Source organism: Homarus americanus, unplaced genomic scaffold (genome assembly GCF_018991925.1).
Source record: "Homarus americanus isolate GMGI-L3 unplaced genomic scaffold, GMGI_Hamer_2.0 scaffold24260, whole genome shotgun sequence".
Taxonomy (NCBI): domain Eukaryota; kingdom Metazoa; phylum Arthropoda; class Malacostraca; order Decapoda; family Nephropidae; genus Homarus; species Homarus americanus.
Genome location: NW_024721079.1, coordinates 5,455,733 through 5,476,806, shown reverse-complemented (window position 1 = coordinate 5,476,806; position 21,074 = coordinate 5,455,733). Strand labels below are relative to the sequence as shown.

Sequence of the window (21,074 nt, the reverse complement as noted above, 5' to 3'; positions counted from 1 at the left end):
GTTCAAACCCGTCGAAATTCAAGTTTCCGCCGTCAAAATTTTTATTTATTTATTTTTTTGTGTGTTCCAATAATATACGTTAAGAATTAAAAACTCGCGAAATTTGAGAAGTTACTATACGACATTTAACCCTTCAATATGTCTTCAAAGAGACCATGATGCAGAGAAAGTGGTGCTAGTGCTTCCAGGCATAAGCACAAGTCACTATCTATCCAGGAAAAGGGTGAATTTCCATGGTCCGGCAATTTCCATGGTCCGGCACCGGTCAGGTCCCGAGGTTGCCGGACTAGAGAGGTACAACCTGTACCTTGAAATTTAAAGAAAAAAAAGGGGGGGGGTGGACATACACATGTACTACACCATTGGGCCCCTTGCATCCACATAAATTTATAATAATGATACCTCTGTAGTATATAAAAAAAATTTAAGATGAATAGTTTGTTCATTGTTTATATTTTTGATGAGTTGATTATTTTCTGTCATTATAATCTTGTATCCTATTGGCTTCCCATATCCTTCATAGACTTTATACAATGTTTAGGGATATTATTTAGCATTGTGTATTTCTTTCTGTATATTTAATCCTTTTAGTGCAATCTTTCAGCTCTATTGGGTGCTTCATAGTTTTCTCAAGGCAACAATAATCCAATTTTTCAGTGGTGTTTGGTACTTAAATACTAACCCCAAAATGTTCTTCTTTCCTTTCCCATTTGCTTGCAAACATCCGCTGGACAGAAGGAAGGAGTATGCAGGTGAAGCGATTACTACAGAACAGATCTAGTTGACCACCACCATCACCACCACCATCACCTCGTTCCCCTTTCACTAAGTAAATAATTCACTTTGTGGCCTGATGCACACTCACCTTTTTTTTTAGCTTCAATACAATGTTTAATGCTTTCTTGCATGATGTCCAGTCTTTTTAAAGCTTAAATACAGTATCTAAGATGTTTTTGCATGATATTGTTTGTCTTTTCTGAAGGCATGTATGCCTTAAATTTTATTAGATGTAAACAAACAAAATGTTTAGTATTTTTTAGTTTTAATTATATTTAATTTCTAGTAACTGTACTGTATTTGGTTTGATAAAATTACCGGGTAAGTAAAATAACAAAAGAATAAGTTATCTTTTAGTAGCTGGAGATTTAAGATGTTGATGAAGATATGCATACTTGACCTAACTCTGTGCAGGAAAACCTGAGGTTCAAAACACTTCAAAAGAGTAGTGCAGGATTAAAAAAAAAATATTCGTACTTATATGCAGTGGTGTAGTGCTAAATAAAGGAGTGAGAGAACGCATTTTGAAAGTGTTACTCAGAAGCGGGTGAGACAATGGCAAGTGCAAAAGGCCCATGCATTTGGGGCTCCTGGGAGCTCTGTAAGCCCCTAGGAATTTGTTTTTAAATCTGACCAATTCAGGGATATTTTGAGGCCATATGCACTGGATAATAGGATATATTCCAAGGTTGAAGATGCAATATTTCCAGTGTCATTATATTAAAGATATAACATCCAGTATGATCAATAAAAATAGCTAACAACTAGAATGATTAACTAAACAAAATTTAACTGGTACACCGTGGCAACTGTCTCACCAGATGCAGGCTATTCAATAGGCTAACACCTCTTGCACTACACACATCAGTACATGGATGGAGTAAGCAACACAACAGTGGGTTTGTATTGTAATTAGATGGTGAATGTTTAGATCAGAGGTTTGTTCCCAGCCCTTTTCAACTTGTTTACCAACTGACATTTTTATGGCCAACAAATTAAAAACTGTGCATGCATAATCATACCCATAATAATGTAAATAATGTTGATGTGTAGATTATGATTCTACAGTCTGAAAACAACACAATTTATTAAATACAATTTAAAAATAATTTATTTAGGCTCACCTTGAACTTTTGCACTATGGTGGGAATACCAGATTTTTCAGAGTGCTCATTATTTTAAATATTTAAAAATGTTTCAGCTGCTTATTAAGGGAAGAATATATTATACCAACAAATTAGAATAAATCTGAACTGAAAAATATTTAATAGACAAACTTAAATAAGACTCGACATGTTTTTATTTTTTTACTAGCTTATAGGTATTTGACAGTTGTAATACTAACGTCCAAGTGTGGGAGAGGCCAGTAAGAAATGGGAGGGAGGCTGGGAGCTGCTTTTGTTGGGGGGGGGGGTGAGTTTTTTATAATTAAATAATGCGGCAATGCCGCAAAATCTCAGTGCCCCAAAGTTTATAGGCTAGCATTGCCTCAGTTGAAGCTAAAAGAAACAGAAAGTTAATAATTCTTTCTCATATTTCTTCTAGGGGTGGGAATTAAAATTTCATAACATTAGAGATTTCCAAGTTCAGATTTACGGGGCATATTTGAAAAAGTGAAGACACACCATTCCGCCTACCAAGAAAAATAAGAACGCCATTTCCACACATTCCCACAGCAGCACTACACCTCTGCCTATCTGAAGTCAGGAATGTTAGATTATGGGAAATACTTGTTTATTAGAAGCAAGAGAATGGAGGCAGTGAAGATTCAATTAAATGGAGCAGTGTGTGTGGGAGGAAACATCTGTGTCTGTTAACCGGAACTCTCCAATAGCTGGAATTGAAATTTGCTCTGAATTTTTCCAGAAAATTTCTCTCAATTCCGGGTTTGTGACAATTTTCCGAGATTGAAAATCAGACAGATTTTCTGGTAAATTCCAAGAAAATTCTGGAAACTCACTCCAAACTTCTCTCTTCTCAGCCTGGGAATAAATTTTCAGGGAATTCCAAGAGCTTGCATCATGCTTTAATACATCCCCACATGCCAGGCACATGGGTGGTCTAACTGTTTCAATCACTTGGTTCATATTCTGTTGCCATTGTAGAAGGTTGTTCACTCCCAATCTGCTATTTTTGTGTACATTTTGTGTTGTGCAGTGCTGTGCATTACTGTACCAGACCAAAATCAGCCAAGAATACAGTGTTAAGTACTTAAAAAGTGAATACAGTTAGGTATACTGTACTGATACATTCAGTAATTGGGCAACACTGGAGCAACTTAGCTTTCATCCTTATTCAAGACATCTTGAGGTCATGAGACCCACTAATCACCCACCCTGACAATGGGTGACCTGAAATTGTATCAGGTCAGGTCAGTAACATGACCCATTAATTCCCCACCCCACGTCCATCACAAGTGTTAAAACGTGATTACAGTTACATATTACATTCAGCTGAGTGGACATTGTCTGCCTACTCTAGGTTCAGGATAACAGCATCTGCTTGTGAGTACAGTAGTATACATTACTGTATTTTGTTTACAGTATTAACACTACTATATTGTATTGCACTGTACATGTACAGTGGTGTTTGCGTAAGTAAATACAGCTCCATGCTGTAACACACAGCTCCATTCACTTGTGTATCTTATAGACTTTTTGTGTTTTTTTAAATAAATTTATTTAACCAAACATTTAAATAGACTATTCAGGATTATTTTTTTGTAAAAAAATGGTATTAAAGACATCTTCAGGTCATGAGACCCACTAATCCCCCAGCCAATAATAGGTGACCTGACATTGCATCAGGTTAAGTCAGTAACAGGAAACCCACTAATCCCCCACAGCTCCTTGCTAGTGGAAAATACCAGTCGTCTCTGTAACACACAGCTTTATTCATGTGGTGCCTCACATATCCATATCGTATAGAAATTAATTTTTTTAAGATATATTTAATTAATCAAACTTTTAAATAAACTATTCAGGGTTATTCGAGTAAAGAAATGGAGTTTCTAACTAAAATAGAACTACCGTATTTTGCGGCATAGAAGACGCACTTTTTATTACAAAAATGTGCCTTGAAAATTACCATGCGTCTTCCATGACGCTAGTTGATGGGTTGTAGCGGAGGTTTTCTTAGGGTCAACTGAAATCAGCCCCTTACAAAGATTGTTACGTCATTACTTAGCAATTACAAGTATTCTCTATACTATAAAACAATTTACTTAACTAATATTGTTGATATACTGCAAAAAATACGATTATTTTCTTAGTAGGTAAGAAAAAAAAATAAACGGCTGCAGCTACACAACCCTTGCCACTGTGCGGTTTGTTTACTAATGGCAGTGGTGCGGCAGTGCCATCTATTGAGGAATTGAAAAAGGTTGTCTGCTGGTCTCAAAGTGCAGGAATTTTTGTTTCTTCACACTTGAGTGAAGAACATAAAAAAATTTTTTCTTTAGACGTTGATATACATGTTTACATTTGCTTACCTTCTACTGATGGAAAATATTTCTCGTCATTGTCATACCGACAAAATCAAGAGAAAGAATGTAAACACTACAGCCCGCTAGATGCAGAGGTGACCAGGTGTAGAAAATGAGTGCTGTATTTAAGATTTCCACTTCTTATACAGATTTTTTTATTAAAAATTGATGAAAATGACGACTGATAAGCAGTTCTAAGTGATAATATTCAAAGAGGTGTGTGTACTTGTGCGAAAAGGGTTGTATATCAAGCAACGGTTTCACTGGTGTCGGTTAGTAAGTGTAGACAGTTTTTTCCTAGAATTACATTTCCGAAATCAGGGTGCGTCTTCTACGATGCAGCGTCTACTACTCCGCAAAATACGGTACTTTTACAGACTTCGGTAGTTTAAACTCTTGGGAAAACTTTCCCCAGCACCCAGAATCATTCTGGGGATGTAGGCTAGTGTCTGTCTTTACTAACAACAGGAGGCTGCAGTGTTAGTAAATAATGAACTTAATAATTGGTTTACAGTTACACAGGGAACAAGACAAGGCTGTAATATATATTCAGAATTCTTAAATAATAATGAAGGACTAAAAGTTAATACTGTAGTACAGTGGTCCCCCGATTTACGCGGTCAATTGAACCCGCGGAGTAGCACGTAAAACGAGAAACGCGTAAATGGAATAACAGAACATATGGGATTAATTGGAATAGAGACTGGGCCGACTCCCAAACTCCACTTTTTCCGACACAATACCTACTTTGGTATGCACACACAATTAATATTTAAGAGAAATACAGTTGCCAGGTTAATGGCCATTCAAATAATGGACTCGACTCCACCCCACTCTCGCTTCCTCCCTCTCTGAGAAATGTTTGGGTGAAAACACTAGATTTTAAGGTATAGTAATAAATAATACCTCAGACTAAAGTTAGGATGATATAATTGACATTGCTGGATTCCTTGCAAGACCAGGAATATTTTGAATATAAACGTCATATATTTTGCACAAAAGATAAAATTTTGGCTCTTTGTAATCAAAATTCTTACATTAGATCTAAAATTTTTATGTCTAATGCAAATTCCATGATGTTTATATTTAAAATAATCACAATCTTATAAGAATTCCAGCAATGGAAATTATATTCTGGCCGGGTAATTTGTATGAATTTTATGAGCTAAAACAAATATCTTCAGTAAATAAACAAATTATACTTCACCCGCGTAAATTAGTAAATTCACCGCATAAATCGGGCATCCCGGTTCTGGCAAGGTACCGCATAAATGACCAAGCGCTTAAATCGAGTTTCAACTGTAAAGTACAGTACAGATTGTCAAATATATGCTATGCAGATGATACTGCTCTCATTACAGATAGTGAAGAGGCATTACAAAACCTGTTAACTAATTAGTGGAAAAAGTGAAAAATGTGGTTGAAGACTAAATGCTGTAAAGACTAAGGGAATGGTTGTTTCCATATTGGAAATAAATCCTAAAATAAAAATTATGGTAGGCAACAGGGAAATTAAACAAGTGAAAAATTTGTGTATTTGGGATGTAACATTAGCTGTGATGGTAAATGCATGAAAGAAATCAAAATTAAAATAGGGCAAGCAAAAACAGCATTTAATAATCTAAAAGACCTCATGAAAAGGGACATTGACTTCAATTTGAGAAAAAGGCTGCTGAAAGGCTTTATATGACAAGGACTGATGTATGGGTCAGAAGCCTGGACACTTTCAGCATACTCCAGAAAGAGGTTGGAGGCTTTTGAAATGTGGTTTTATAGGAAAACAAGAGAAGTACTAAGATTAGCAAAAAAATTAGAAAAATGCAGGTACTTGAAATCTACAGAAAAAGAAAATTTATATACTTTGGTCATATAATTAGGGCGGAGGGAATAATAACAGAAATAATAATTGGCTAAGTTGAGAGTAGGAGTGCCAGGGGAAAGCAGAGGCTGGGATAGATGAATTAAATTAAAAACTGGGTTTCCAGAGAGATACAAAACCTTAGAGGATTGGTAAAAACAGCCTGAGAACGATTAGAGTGGAGGACTATGGTCGCCAACCCTCAGATATGAGGATGGTACAGTACTCTGATTGAACAGTTGATCACACCCCACCAATTTTGCAGTACAGTTGTACCCCACTTAACGCAGTCAATTGAACCCAGAGGGTCCCGCGTTAAGTGAAATCCGCGTTAAGTGAACAACAGAACATATGGGATTAATTCCAATAGAAACCGGCCCGACCCCCAAACTCCACTTTTTGAAGGCACATACCTATGTTGTAGTAAAAATAACATCTTAATTTTATGATGGTACATGCACACAATTAATACTTAAGAGAAATAGAGAAATACAGTCGCCAAGTTAATGTCCATTCAAATAATGGACTCAACTCCCTCCCCCTCTTCTCACACTACACTCACTGGCTCTTCCCTCTCAGAGAAATTTTTGGGGGAAAACCACTAAATTTTAATAAATAATACCTCAAACTAAAGTTAGGATAATACAATTGACATTGCTGGATTCCTTGTAAGACCAGGAATATTTTGAATATAAATGTCATATATTTTGCACAAAAGATAACATAGTTACCTAGAGAAAAAATTTTATCTAAAATTTGTATGTTTAATGCAAAATATATGATGTTTATATTCAAAATGATCACCAAATTATAAGAATTCCAGCAATGTAAATTATATTCTGACCGGGTAATTTGTATGAATTTTATGAGCTAAAACAAATATCTTCAGTTAATAAAAAAAAAATAATCTTCACGACACTATCTGTCAATCAAAGTACCCCACCTTGCCTCCCCCCCTCTTCCAACCGCGCGGTCAGTCCCAACCCTCCCCCCCACCCCCCACCAATCCTCCCTTCCAGAGTTTTTAACATTTAGTATTAAATAATACCTCAGATTAAAGTTAGGATAATATAATTGACATTGCTGGATTCCTTGTAAGACCAGGAATATTTTGAATATAAATGTCATATATTTTGCACAAAAGATACCATAGTTACCTAGAGAAAAATTTTTATCTAAAAATTGTAAGTTTAAAGCAAAATATATGATGTTTATATTCAAAATGATCACCAAATTATAAGAATTCCAGCAATGTAAATTATATTCTGGCCTGGTAATTTGTATGAATTTTATGAGCTAAAACAGGCAGTCAGGCAGGGTGGCGGGTGGGGCAAATCTAAAAATAGTGTCTCGAGCCGGACACTCACCGCGTATATGTGGAAAAAATCCGTGTTAAGTGAAAGTTCAGCTCTGGCGAGGCACCGCGTATATGATAAAACGTGTTAAGTGAAACCGCGTTAGGCGGGGTAATACTGTAATTCATTTCATTTTGACTGACCTTTTTCTTGATCCAATATATCTCATCCCTCCCTTTTTAAAGGTTTTTATGGAATCGTAGGTCAAATCACACAAAAACATATACAGTGGTCCCTCCATTAACGAGCACAATTGGTTCCACAGAGTCACTCGTTAACTGAATCTATTTTTTCAGTGGAATATTGGGTAATTGGTTCCAACTCACAGAATTTCCTGAAAATTAATTAAAAAGTACAGTACATACAAAGTACTGTATAACTGGTAATAGAATTAACAAAACATTAAATATAAACAAAATACAATACTGTACAGGTACTTCTTGACTTACGACCTACTCAACTTACGACCACCCGGACATACGACCGCCGCAGTCGTACTAAATTTTTTCAAATTACGTATTTTCAAGTCCCGGCGTTAGTGATGCGCTGTGTACTGGCAAAATTTTTGTTTGTCATTCCCTTTAAAATGGCTGGCAAGCTTAAAAGTGAGAGTTTTGTGGTGCTGAGAAGAAAAAGAGACACCCATTTTAGATTTTCTATATTATTTTCGAATTTTCGACTTACGACCAATTTGACTTACGACCTGGATTTGGGTCCCTAACCCCGTCATAAGTCGGGAACTGCCTGTATCCTTTAAATACTAAATAAAAAACAATAAAATATTTTAAAACTTAATTTGAGTTGTGTATGTAGAATTCCCAGTGGCTTTGTTTACATAGAGGTAGCACAAACAGCTGATTGTAGATACAATCGATGACGACATGCCATATTCTTTACAGAGTGCATTGGTTCTAATGCCTTTTCTTATACTGTATACTGTATGTGCTATCAGGAGAAATAGGGACAAAATTAGGAATGTTATTACACAGTCTACAACATTTGCCAAGATGACAATAAGAGGGAGAAAGCCAGTGTTAAAAAGGACAAAAGTGCTATTTGTTTTAGACTAAAGACCAATATTAGGTCACTATTGTTAATTTGTCATCACTTGTGAAAAAGAGCAGAGTGAATTGGTGAGTAGTCATTGACAATGTTTTTTGAGTAATATTTGTGTGTGCTTAGCTACAAAATTCATATTAGTGTACTGTACAAGGTGTCGTATGAGATCAAACACCTTTAGTAATCAAGGCTATATTCAACTCATAAATCCATATACATCTACAACAGAACAAAACAAAACCCAATTAGAACAAGAGAACATTTAGAGTAAAGGTAAACACAAACATAATTTTTTCCATAATATGACATTCACCCCTGCCAACATAATCAATCAAACATCATAGCCGTATCGCTGGGGATGTCTTCGCTGCCGAGTAGAACGACGAGAGGTAACTCCTGCATGATACTAGGATTCAGCAATGTCGTCCCTGTATCTCCCTCTGCAGCAACTCCCTCACCATTATCCAATGTTTTTGGCTCCACTGAAGGTGAGGTTGATCCGGCAGAGATGTCTGAGGATGGGGTTCCACCAGGGCATGGAGGGTAACTGAAGATTCACGTCCATCTGGATACTTGATGTGTGCATACGTTGGGTTAACCTCGAGGAGCTCCACCTCATCAACGAAAGGGTCACCTTTGCTTGAGCAGACGAATCGGCGTAAGAAGACAGGACCTGGAGTCGTTAGCTATGTTGGCAGGGACGTACCCTGACAAGATCGTCTCGGAAAATTGAAAAACCTCTCATGTGGAGTCACTTTGATGGCTGTTGAGAGCAATGATCTAATGGAGTGAAGTACTTCAGGTAGGAGAGCCTCCCATTCAGTATCCGGAACATCTCGAGATTTGGCAGCTAAACATATGGATTTCCAGATTATGCCATTGTACCATTTTATTTGACTGTTTCCTGTTGGGTGGTAAGGTGTAGTTTTGCTGGACGCCACTCCACGACTAGCGAGATGAGTTTTCACTTCACGAGACATAAATGCACTTCCTCAATCAGAGTGGACAAAACTCGCCATACCACAAAGCGAGAAGTTGGTGTCCAGACATTTGATGACAGTTGAGGATATCATATCAGTACATGGAATAGCAAAGGGAAATCTGGAATATTCATCCACAGCAGTGAAGAGATATGAGTTTCTCTTGTGTGATGGAAGAGGACCTTTGAAGTCAATGCTCAGTCTATCCATTGGTTGAGTAGCTTTGATAAGGGTATTTTCAGTAGGCCTGTGAAATGTTGGCTTGATTTCAGCACATACACGACAAGTTGAACAAACCTTTTTCACATCCTCCGTTGAAAATGGGAGGTTCTTTGTCCGGACAAAATGAAGCATTCTGACAACCCCTGGGTGGCAGAGCCCTTCATGGATGACAGCGAGGTTTGACGATGAGATGGCTCCGCAGAACGCTTGGGTGAAAGCGTCAGGAGCAACATTGTCTCTCCCTGGCCGATACCAAATGGAATAGCTGAAACAAGCGAGTTCGAGCCGCCACCCTTGTATCTTGTCATTCTTCACTTTAGTCCTCCTATGACTGTCCAGCATAAATGCAACTGATCGCTGGTCAGTAACAATGGTGAAGTTCCGTCCCAACAACAGGTGAGACCACTTTCTCACCGCTTCAATTGTTGCAGGAGGATAGTGAATCTCACTGCCAGATAACATCTTGATTCAAAGTAGCAGACACGGCCACATCCGACGCATCACACTCCACAACAAATGGGATGGCATGGTCAATGCTATTTAGGGCAGCTTCCCTAAGCAGTTTCTTCAAGTCGTCAAAAGCTGTGAGCGCTTCACGGTCCAGAGGAAAAGATTTAGCCTTGTAGAGAGGCCGTGCCTTGTCTGAAAACTCCGGGATCCACTTAGCGTAATAAGCAAACGTATCAAGTTCAGATTGAAGAGCCGATCTGTTTGTAGGTGGTGGAAGATCTTGCAGTGGTTTTAGCCTTTCAGGATCTGGTTTGATTTGACCATTTCCAAGTTGATAACCCAGAAGATTGATCGATGTTGCTGATATTGTAGATTTGGATGCATTGAACGTCAGCTTCCTTTCCTCAGCAGCAGCAAGAAATTTCTCAAGATTTGCATCATGTTCTTTCTGATCCTGACCACCTTTGGTAATATTGTCAAGGGAAGGAAATGTCACATAGATTCTCCTCCTCCACGAACTTGTCTATGGCTCTTTGAAAAATGGCAACACCATTAGTGGCACCAAATGGTACACTTGTGAATTGATACAGTCTGCCATTTGCTTCAAATGCTGTAAAGGGTTTATCAGACTCGATTATGCGAAGTTGATGGTATGCGTTCTTTAGATCAAATGTTGAGAACACGTGGTACTTAGCAAGAGTGTTGACCATGGTTTTCTATGTTGGCAATGGATATGCGTCGAGATTGGTGTAAATGTTCACCGTAGAAGAGTAGTCGATGCACATTCATTTTCTGTGACAGCCTGAATCATCTCTTGCAATCACCACCTGTGCACGCCAAGGTGATGTACAGGTACTTGATTCTATGATGCCTTCGGACAGTGAGCGTTGTATTTCTTTGGTAATGAACTTTTGGTCATCAGGGCTAAACTTCCTAGATTTGGTAGCTATTGGCTTTGCATCTCCTTGCATGTTTGCAAATAACAGTGGTTCTGACATACCTGCTGATGCCAGGCTACATACAGGCTTGTTACCAATGTTGGAAATCTTGAGCTCAGGTCTGGGTCCTCCATACTCTGTGGTAACTAAGGAGTGTTGTTTTTGGAAATCTATGCCGAGAATAACATCACAAAGATTCTCAATGATGCCCAGACATGTGTTTGGATAATGACTGTCATTCATATAGAGATCCACCGCACATTCACCAATCACAGAAGCCGTTGAAGAAGACATTGCTAGTGTTATACTTTGGGAAACAGGTTTGATGTGAAGCTTAAGCCAATGGGCTTAAGCTTGTCAATGAAACTCTCAGAACTTGCCGAATCAATAAGGCTGGAGATTCATATTCCATTTACCTTTAAGTTTGTAGCAGAGCAATTCAGGCAATGAGGAACAACAGCTGAGATGGCACAAAGAGTAGGAGATGAAATGGTTGCCGTGACCTGTTTCTTACCCTTAGTCTGACAGACTTTTGCCCAGTGCCCTCTTTTTCCACATGAAAAGCAATCCTTATCTTTAGCTGGACATCTCGCCCGTAAATGAAGACTGCCACCACAAAACCAACATCGTTTCTTAGTGGTCATACTAGCAAGTGTTGAGTCCTCAGCTGGACATATATCTTGTCGATTAGTGTATGGTGACTTAACAGTTTCCTCCACACATCCTGAAGCTACTGCAATGACAGGGCCTAGTGGTTGGAAGGCTTCCGATGTATGCTGTGCAAGATCCAAGCTCTAGCCAACATTTATTTATCCATATGTTCTAGTGTGTGCTCCCCCTTGTACCTTCTTGAATTACCATGTTCTCTATGTTTCTTCAATATTTCTCCTTGCTGTTATGTTTCTCTATGATTTCTTATATTTTTTATCTTCTTTTTAATATTTATGAATATCTTGGATAAAGGCATAAGGCTTGTGTATCCAGATCTTCATTTACTTGCTGGACAACAGTCAGTTCTGAAATTGACAGTCTGGTGGGTCTAATACATTCACTAAGGGCTCTGTTCCCAAGTTTTTCCTGGTAGGTAAGGACATTTATTACTGCATTTCTGTATTTCCTTGAAACAATAATAAGACAACTTTTTATATTTTATGCAGTACTGTACAGGGTCTTGTACTGTAGGTGCAATATCAACATATTTTATGGATATACAGGGAGTCCCCGGGGGTACGAACGGGTTCTGTTCCTGAGGACGTTCGTAAGTTGGATTTGTACATAAGTCAGAACACATGCTATGTGCATACAGTACTTACAGAATAATGTTTTAAATGCCCACTATATCGTATCCTAAGTCCTTATATACATCTAAAATCTTGTAATTTAAGACAAAATCAGAAATAGCATGATAAAATACAGTAAATGAATGTAAAATAATAAGTCATTATGTAAATGAAATACAGGGGGTACTGTAAATTTCAAGTTTAACTCTGTTCGTATTGGCAGGCATTCATAAGTTGGACGTTCATAAGTCGGGGACCCCCTGTATAGCAAAATTTTATTACTGTAGTTATATAACAGACTCTCTAACCTAGATCATCATCTGACTAAGGCATGAGTAATGACTTGATTCAGTATGTTACTACAAATGTTTTATATATATATATATATATATATATATATATATATATATATATATATATATATATATATATATATATATATATATATATATATATATATATATATACACACTAGACCCCGACTTACGACGGGGTTAGGGACCCAAATCCAGGTCGCAAGTCCGACATAAGTCCGACATGAAATACAGTACAGTAAAAGTAATGAATAATGATGAATGGATACAGTACAGTGAAAGTAATAAATAATAAGGAATGGATACAGTGTGACTGAGCACTTAACCTTTAATGTAGTCAGCTGAATGCACATGGGGCCCCCATAATTTTCTAATTATACATGGAGACTACATTAACTGGAAACGTTTCGGTATAGAAAATGCGTGTCATTTAAAAAAAAAAAAAATTTTTTTTTTTATCTATATCTGAGGCGGTCGTAAGTCCACGTAGTCGTAAGTCGGGGTCTAGGTGTATGTATATATATATATATATATATATATATATATATATATATATATATATATATATATATATATATATATATATATATATATATACAGTCAACCCTCACTTTACGCGGTTAATGTAACCCACAGGGTACCGCGGAAAGTGAGAAACGCATAAAGTGAATAACATAACATATGGGATTAAATGAAATAGAGACCAGCTGACCCCCAAACTCCACTTTTTCCAACACAATACCTATGTTCTAGTAAAAATAACATCTTAATTTTATGATGGTACATGCACACAATTAATACTTAAGAGAAATAGAGAAATACAGTCGCCAAGTTAATGTCTATTCAAATAATGGACTCAACTCCCTCCCCCTCTTCTCACACTACACTCGCTGGCTCTTCCGTCTCTGAGAAATTTTTTGGGGAAAACCACTAGATTTTAAGGTACATAGTAATAAATAATACCTCACACTGAAGTTAGGATAATATAATTGACATTGCTGGATTCCTTGTAAGACCAGGAATATTTTGAATATAAATGTCATATATTTTGCACAAAAGATAACATATTTACTCAGAGTAAACATTATATTTAAAATTTGTATGTCTAATGCAAAATCTATGATGTTTATATTCAAAATGATCATCAAATTGTAAGAATTCCAGCAATGTAAATTATATTCTGGCCGGGTAATTTGTATGAATTTTATGAGCTAAAACAAATATCTTCAGTTAATAAAAAAAAAATATTCTTCACACCGTGCCAGATGGTCAGTCGGTCCCTCCCTACCAGATAAATGTGTGGGAAAACCAGACTATTTACCTTTTTAGTAATAAATAATACCTCACACTAAAGTTAGGATAATATAATTGACATTGCTGGATTCCTTGTAAGACCAGGAATATTTTGAATATAAATGTCATATATTTTGCACAAAAGATAACATATTTACTCAGAGTAAACATTATATCTAAAATTTGTATGTCTAATGCAAAATCTATGATGTTTATATTCAAAATGATCATCAAATTGTAAGAATTCCAGCAATGTAAATTATATTCTGGCCGGATAATTTGTATGAATTTTATGAGCTAAATAAAAAAAATTATACTTCACCGTGTAAAGGGGTACACCCACCGCGAATGTGAGCATCCTGGGTTCTGGCAGGGCACCGCGTAAACGTGGAAACGCGGAATGTGGGACCGCGTAAAGTGAGGGTTGACTGTATGTATATATATATATATATATATATATATATATATATATATATATATAATTTTTTTTTCCCTCATTATGTGCATTATCTTCCCATTTCTTAAGACACCTCCCCACAATTTACTCTCACCTGTGTGTGGTACACTTTGCATGGTTTTGTTTAATTTTCTGTTGCATGTACAGTATTCAAAAGTTCGTACAGTATACAGCCTTAATTTTGTTGTTTGTACAGTACAGTACTGTACTTGGAAAAGTAAATGCTAAAAAACAATATTTACTATTAACCTTTTTATACTACAGTATTGCTTTTTCAATGTTTACTAATGAATTCATATACTGTACAGTACTTGTACTATTTCTTTTAACTTCAGAATATCCAGTAAATTTATGATGAATATATATTTTGCATGTTCCTTCTGTTACATTATATTTTCCATGTTTCTTCTCTTACATTATGATTTCCTTGTACTGTAGTATACTATTGTAGATTATATTAAAGATTTTGTCAAATAGTTATTATATTTAGAATGTAAAGCACAGTAACAATGACAAATCAAGCAAGGATATAAAGGTGATCAACACTTTTGTCTTGCACTACAGCTGTGTGGCCTTCTGTGTTTACTTAACAATGACATCATATTTCATGTTACAACTGGCACTGTTAGGCAGGACTGCTGGCTTGGCTGACAGTTCAGCACACTGGAAAGATTGCCAACAGTGTTATTCTGATATCAGTATTTTGTCTGATTATGTTAATTGCCTCTCAAATGATGGAAAATGACATCACAGAGAAACTTCAATGTTAATCCTCCCCCATTATTCATTATTTTTACTGTTGTTAATGATGAAACAGAGCAGATATGGGCAGTGTCACAAAGTTATCAGATTCTTGTTAATTGTGTAATAGCTTGTTAAAAGTTTTGATAACACACTGGTCTGATTAGGAAGATTTAGTAATTTAACTGGTGAAATATTATTCAAAATGCAATTGCAGTCAAGTAGTATCACACCCTTTTGCATTGCCACAGCATGTATTTAGCCAGGCACCATTTAGAATTACCTGTACTATACTATCATTGATGCTTCTATTTGATCAGATATGACTTACTACAGTAACCTTTTACAATCTTTAGCTTACTGCTTTACTAATCTAATTGGCATATCTTAAAATTAAGAAGAAAGTGCTGCAGCTTAACAAATACTGTACTTGAATACAGTTCTGATTTATACTGCATTCTAAAACCACTTATGTAATTTGTTAAATGTATGAAAGTTAAGCCTTTACTCATTTGTTATGTAGGCTAGTTTTACACAGGAGATAAAAGACATTGCCTCTGTTTGGCTAAATTTCAGTACAGTATTAAAATATTTCAGGTCTGATTGACATAATTGGATGTTTATATTCATATTTCAGCAAGACTATTTTGTGACCCTCTGTGACTTGGACAGTTCAGGTACTGGTTGCCCGGTAAGATATTCAGCACACGGTGTGTCTTACTTCCATCCTTCAGGGAAACTTGGCTCCTAATACAGTAAATCTTTTTTGAGACTAATAGTTGCTGAAGAGGAGTAGGTTAATCTTCAGATTAATTCTGACTGCCATAGTTGGGGTTACCTGGGCCAAATATACTGGCTTTGGTAGTCTTACGCATGAGCTGTACTGTACCAGAATGGCACTGTTAGGAAGCTCACGATAAGATCTAAACAAGATTATTAAGGTTGCATCAACACTGTGGGAGAGCTCTGCCTACCACAGTCACTTATACACATGTTATGATGTCAGCACAGACTGTTCCATAGTCTAGATCTTTAAAGGGTCATTAATGGAGTGAATTAATTGAAGAATTGTAAAATTAATTGGCTCTACCTAACCTTACATTTCAGTTTTGTGAGGTTAATGCTCTTTAAAAACAGAATTTATTATATCAGGTTTATGTTATTCAAACTTGACTGCTTATAGAAAATAGGGAGATGTAGTCCCATATCTTTAAAATATATGTTTCTACCCCCAAAAATTCCTTTTCACAAATTATATGAAAGACAAATAATTTATGTGCAAACATGTAGTCACTCAGGGATGCTGGGCTATGACTGATACTCTGTAGGTAGTTTTGTGCATATTGTTAATAGAAGGTAGGCACTGGTTCTTATTGAATGTACTTTTGACAAGAGGTACAGTTTTCATTTTTCATGTACGTATAGCATTTTTATGATTTATGATACCACAACTTCACAATACAGTATAGAGTGGATGTTTATTTCAAACATCTTGCCTAAAAGTATGTTAATTGTTATATAGAATACTGTAAACAGAAATGGAACACACAGTTTGACTGTTTGATGTACGAGGGCTTTAACTTTTTCTCTTTTTTTCGCAAGAAGTTTCAAACCAGTCAAACATTGTTTATAAATTGTAATTTTTATGTTTGTCCATACATACAGGTTACTACGGTGCGGAATACCAGGTTTAAGGTGGGAGTGGGCATGGGTGGCAGGCGTACTACTTGGAGGCCGACTTCTAGATTCCACAGACAGCAGGCCCTTAGACACTAGTGCAGCAACTCAGGATATTAGCAGTGGGGGGCAAGACACAGCCGGAGGCTCTGCAGATGATGATTATCGAGAGTATGGTGTGCAGCGTGGACGAGAGTTCCCTCGAGATGTTCGCTATTCCGTTGAGCTGGAATACTCACAACCCCTTAGTTGGATATCACGTACTACTGATGGTCGTTTTGTACTGGACAAGGATAGTGAAGAAGGTGGTTTTACTTCACCTAGACGACCTACTCGGGGTGTTGGGAGAACATCAACTGGTGGAGCTCAAGGGCAAGTTTCTTCCAGATGGGGTAAAGATGAAGTGGGGGTAGAAAGTGGTGTTTATCATGTACGTGCTGGCACAGCTAGCCGTCTCCACCACCGTCAGCCCCTTCCTCCTCGTCTTAGTTTACGCTCTGATGGCTCTGGTGCCAGCACACATGAAGAGCCACGTGCTGGAGGCACTCGTACTGATAAATCCAGTGGAAGATGGGATGCACCTGATTCACAGATATCACCTGTGTCTCCAGAGTTTGGTCGGCATATTATACCAGAAAGCCCTGGTGATATTGTGTGGTCTCCTCGTTCTAGACGTTTCAGAGCATCTTCCCCAGGGCCATTAAGCTCAGAATGGAGTCAACTGGCACAGCTAGCATCATTCAGTGAGGTGAGCAGTGTACAGCAACCATCCAGTGTAGAGCGTTCATTTCCCTCCACCGTACTTTCATCCTTTCCTAATTCAGCACAGGGAACACCATCTGCTCATGGTACTTCATTTACTTTGACACCACCACATAGAGATGCTCTACGAGTACTTCATCAGCGCTATGCCCGTCAGTTGCCACCATTGTCCACCTCTCAGCTACACCCAGGTCGCCTTTTAGTAGGAGCACAGGTTCATTCTCCTCCATCACGCTTTCACCCACAATTACAGACCTGGGCAGCACCACCACATCCTCCATTGGACTCAGCCTGGACTACTCCTCACCGCCCCACACGTGTGTGGCCCACAACCCGCCCAGTGAGCCATCCTACACATCAAACTGGTCGACCAGAGCTGACAGTGTTGGAGTCTGGCCAGCATGTACATTCACCACCACTGGTACGGGAAGGCCTTGTGGTGCGGGAGGCACTAGGTCATATCCAGCCTCCACGCATACCAGACATCCCACGCCATTATGTTAACCTTCCTCCGAGACGCGACGCTTATCAACGAATACCGGGGCGGGACCCCCCCTATTTGCTCAAACCTTCTTCCTCGGAGAATCAAAAGCCGCTGGCCACAAGCTCGCCCCCCCGCCCACGTGCTATTCAGGACCAGCAAAGGGCCCAGGGGTTGCCCAGGCCTCGACCGCTGCCTCCCCCACCCCCTACCAGTACAAAGACCAGAGTACCTGACCCCTTGCCCAGAGCAGTGGGTAGGACACGAGATAGTGATTCAAGTAGTGATCAACGTGTTCCATATACTCGTGAACATTTGCAGGAGGCCATTGGGCGGGTACGTAGTGGCCGTTTTGGAGAGGTGCCATTAACCAGTAGTGCCCCAGAACTAAGCTCTGCAGGCCGATCAGAAACTAGACATACCTCTAGCCACCACTCCACAAGGCACACTGGTGGTATTAGTGCTCCAGAAAGTCGTGAGCAGTCACACGAACAATCTCAAGAGCAATCTCCTGATTCTTCTAGTGGGTTTGGTAGTAAAAATACATCGCAACAGCAAAGTTCATCACAGTCGGGTCAATCACTGTCAGCGTTGGGTCTTGATTCATCACGTTTGGAAGCCTCAGAGGCCACAGAAACTACAGAAGCCCCAGATATGTCGCCACCAGCTCCACCTGCCTGGCCCTTAGCAGCGCCTCGTGGTCGCCCAACACCTTGGCAGCGTCCACCAAACCCCCCTCCTTATGAGGAGTGGGCAGCACGCCAGGTGCTGCTTCAGTTTCGTATGCCAACTCTCACAGGACCACGTCATTCAAGTGTAAAGGCAGGTATGGTAGGAAGACGGCAGCGGCTTGGATCAGCTGGGTTGGATGCAAGTGTGGACTCTGGTAATTCAGTTAAGGGGTCTCCACGACCTCCACCCATCACCATACCTGTGTCTACGCAGCAGCCACTGGATATAAGTGTGGATGACCACTATGAGTTTGACACAGTGCTGAGTCCCACACCTGGGGAGGATGCAGCTGTAGAGTGGTCAAGAACCCGTGTTCCATCAGGCGAGCGTGGCCTCAGCGACTCTGAGATCTACGGGTCAGGTGGGCGGCGGCGCCACGAGTTAAGGGAGGCACGTGTTGCTGCCATGATACAGGAGTTCAATGAATATAGAAGAAGACAGGCACGTCGCCGACGTAGTAGAGAATTGGAAAGTGTGTGTTAATGGGAACTGAATCATAGAAATGCAAGCAGCTACCTTTGCAAACATTAAATAAATGTCAGCCCCATAATAGTGTAAGTGTATAATGAAATAACATTCAGTGATGAGTCTTTCAAGTGTGGAGAGATGAGTAAGGCTCGCTAGGCGCCGCAGCCATAACCAGTAATACTCACTGTAGTGACGCTGCAGAAGCTGCGTCTCAAGAACTGTGCAAATTGTTGAATTTTATATATTCCTATTGGATCTCTGTTTCAAAAAAATTCTCTTAACTTTGTATTGTAGTTAGAGAAGCCCTTTCATGTGATAACTACAATGCCCATATGACACGTTCAAGCAAAGTATGAAGCACAATTTCTCTGTCTACACTGCATCACCTTCACTCTTGGGAACAATCAGACTGTTACCTTTAGTAAGAACCTATAACTCCTCCAATTCACCATGTACTTGTAATACTTTGTTTTCTTCAGATCATATTAGTTACATAACTGTTTTTGCAGATTTATACAGCTTCCAAAAAGTACATTTCAGTCACTATCTTGTTTACACTTCTCAGTGGTACATCTTAATTGGTTCTCAGCAAACTACTTTACCCAGACATTAATGTGATACTTCTGCTTATTATATATACTTCATTACCTGATGATTTATCCATTCTCATTATATACAGTATTAAAATTATATATATATATATATATATATATATATATATATATATATATATATATATATATATATATATATATATATATATATATATATATATATATATATATATATATATATATATATATATATATATATATATATATATATATATCTTGAAATGCGTCACACGGAAAATGGAAACAGCAGTGCCTTGGCTTTAAGTCTTTATTCAAGACATCTTCAGTTGCACTCTGAAGATGTGAAATACATGTAATATATATATATACATATATATACATATATATATATATACATATATATATATACATATATATATATATATATATATATATATATACATATATATATATATATATATATATATATATATATATATATATACATATATATATATATATATATATATATATATATATATATATATATACATATATATATATATATATACATACATACAGGTTGTACCTCTCTAGTCCGGCATTCTGTGGTCCGGAAACTCCCATGGTCCGGAACGATTTTAGTTTGTCCAATAGGTAGATAGGCAGCTTCTTTTTTTTTTTTACTTATCTGAATTATTATTATTATTACAGGAGTATTAAATTTTTGCCCCTCAGGCCCCAATGTGGGTCGGTGACCTATGCCCGGGTGGGCTAATCCCCGTAAAAAAACCCAACATCAAAGCCGCAGGAAATTAAGGTTTGTTTACATCCGGCAGTTTGGCTGCTCTCTCTCTCTCTCTGCTTGTCTATACAGAGTACAACATTTAACCCTTCAATATATATGAGCAGTAAATAAGCGTTGCTTTCATATTCTTATGTAGAGTAATGACGATATGTTTTCACATGTGCGCACTTACATACGGGCAGTCTCACTTTTTTTTTACCATTAATGGTTAGCTACTTATATTGTTCCATTTATTAACATTAAATAACATTACAGGTACTTCAAACAACCATATTAATTTTTTTTACATTAATTTTACATTAATATGTAGAACCAATCAGTCACTGGTTTTGTAAGCTTTAACATAAACAATGCCGGCAGCCGTCTTGTCTCCTCGTGTGTATT

The 21,074-nt window shown here is 37.9% G+C and overlaps 2 protein-coding genes across 13 annotated transcripts in view; both read left to right on the top strand.

The window, feature by feature from the left end:
• The window catches only part of LOC121861471 (protein turtle-like), a 129,654-nt gene extending 112,613 nt beyond the window's left edge, over window positions 1–17,041 (top strand). For 8 of the 12 annotated variants that reach the window (XM_042359227.1, XM_042359237.1, XM_042359235.1 and 5 more), the window contains 2 exons: window positions 736–829; window positions 16,874–17,013. In XM_042359227.1, the coding sequence (XP_042215161.1) occupies window positions 736–781 (46 nt within the window). In that variant the 3' untranslated portion in view covers window positions 782–829; window positions 16,874–17,013. Of the gene's footprint in view, window positions 1–735; window positions 830–16,873 lie in introns of all 12 variants that reach the window. The other 4 variants (XM_042359233.1, XM_042359229.1, XM_042359230.1 and 1 more) reach the window with 3 other exon arrangements.
• LOC121861348 (arginine-glutamic acid dipeptide repeats protein-like) lies at window positions 16,916–19,343 on the top strand. The gene is made up of 2 exons (XM_042358996.1): window positions 16,916–16,928; window positions 16,963–19,343. Exons 1-2 carry the CDS (start codon window positions 16,916–16,918, stop codon window positions 19,341–19,343), a joined length of 2,394 nt encoding a protein of 797 aa, XP_042214930.1.
• Window positions 19,344–21,074: the final 1,731 nt, after the last annotated feature.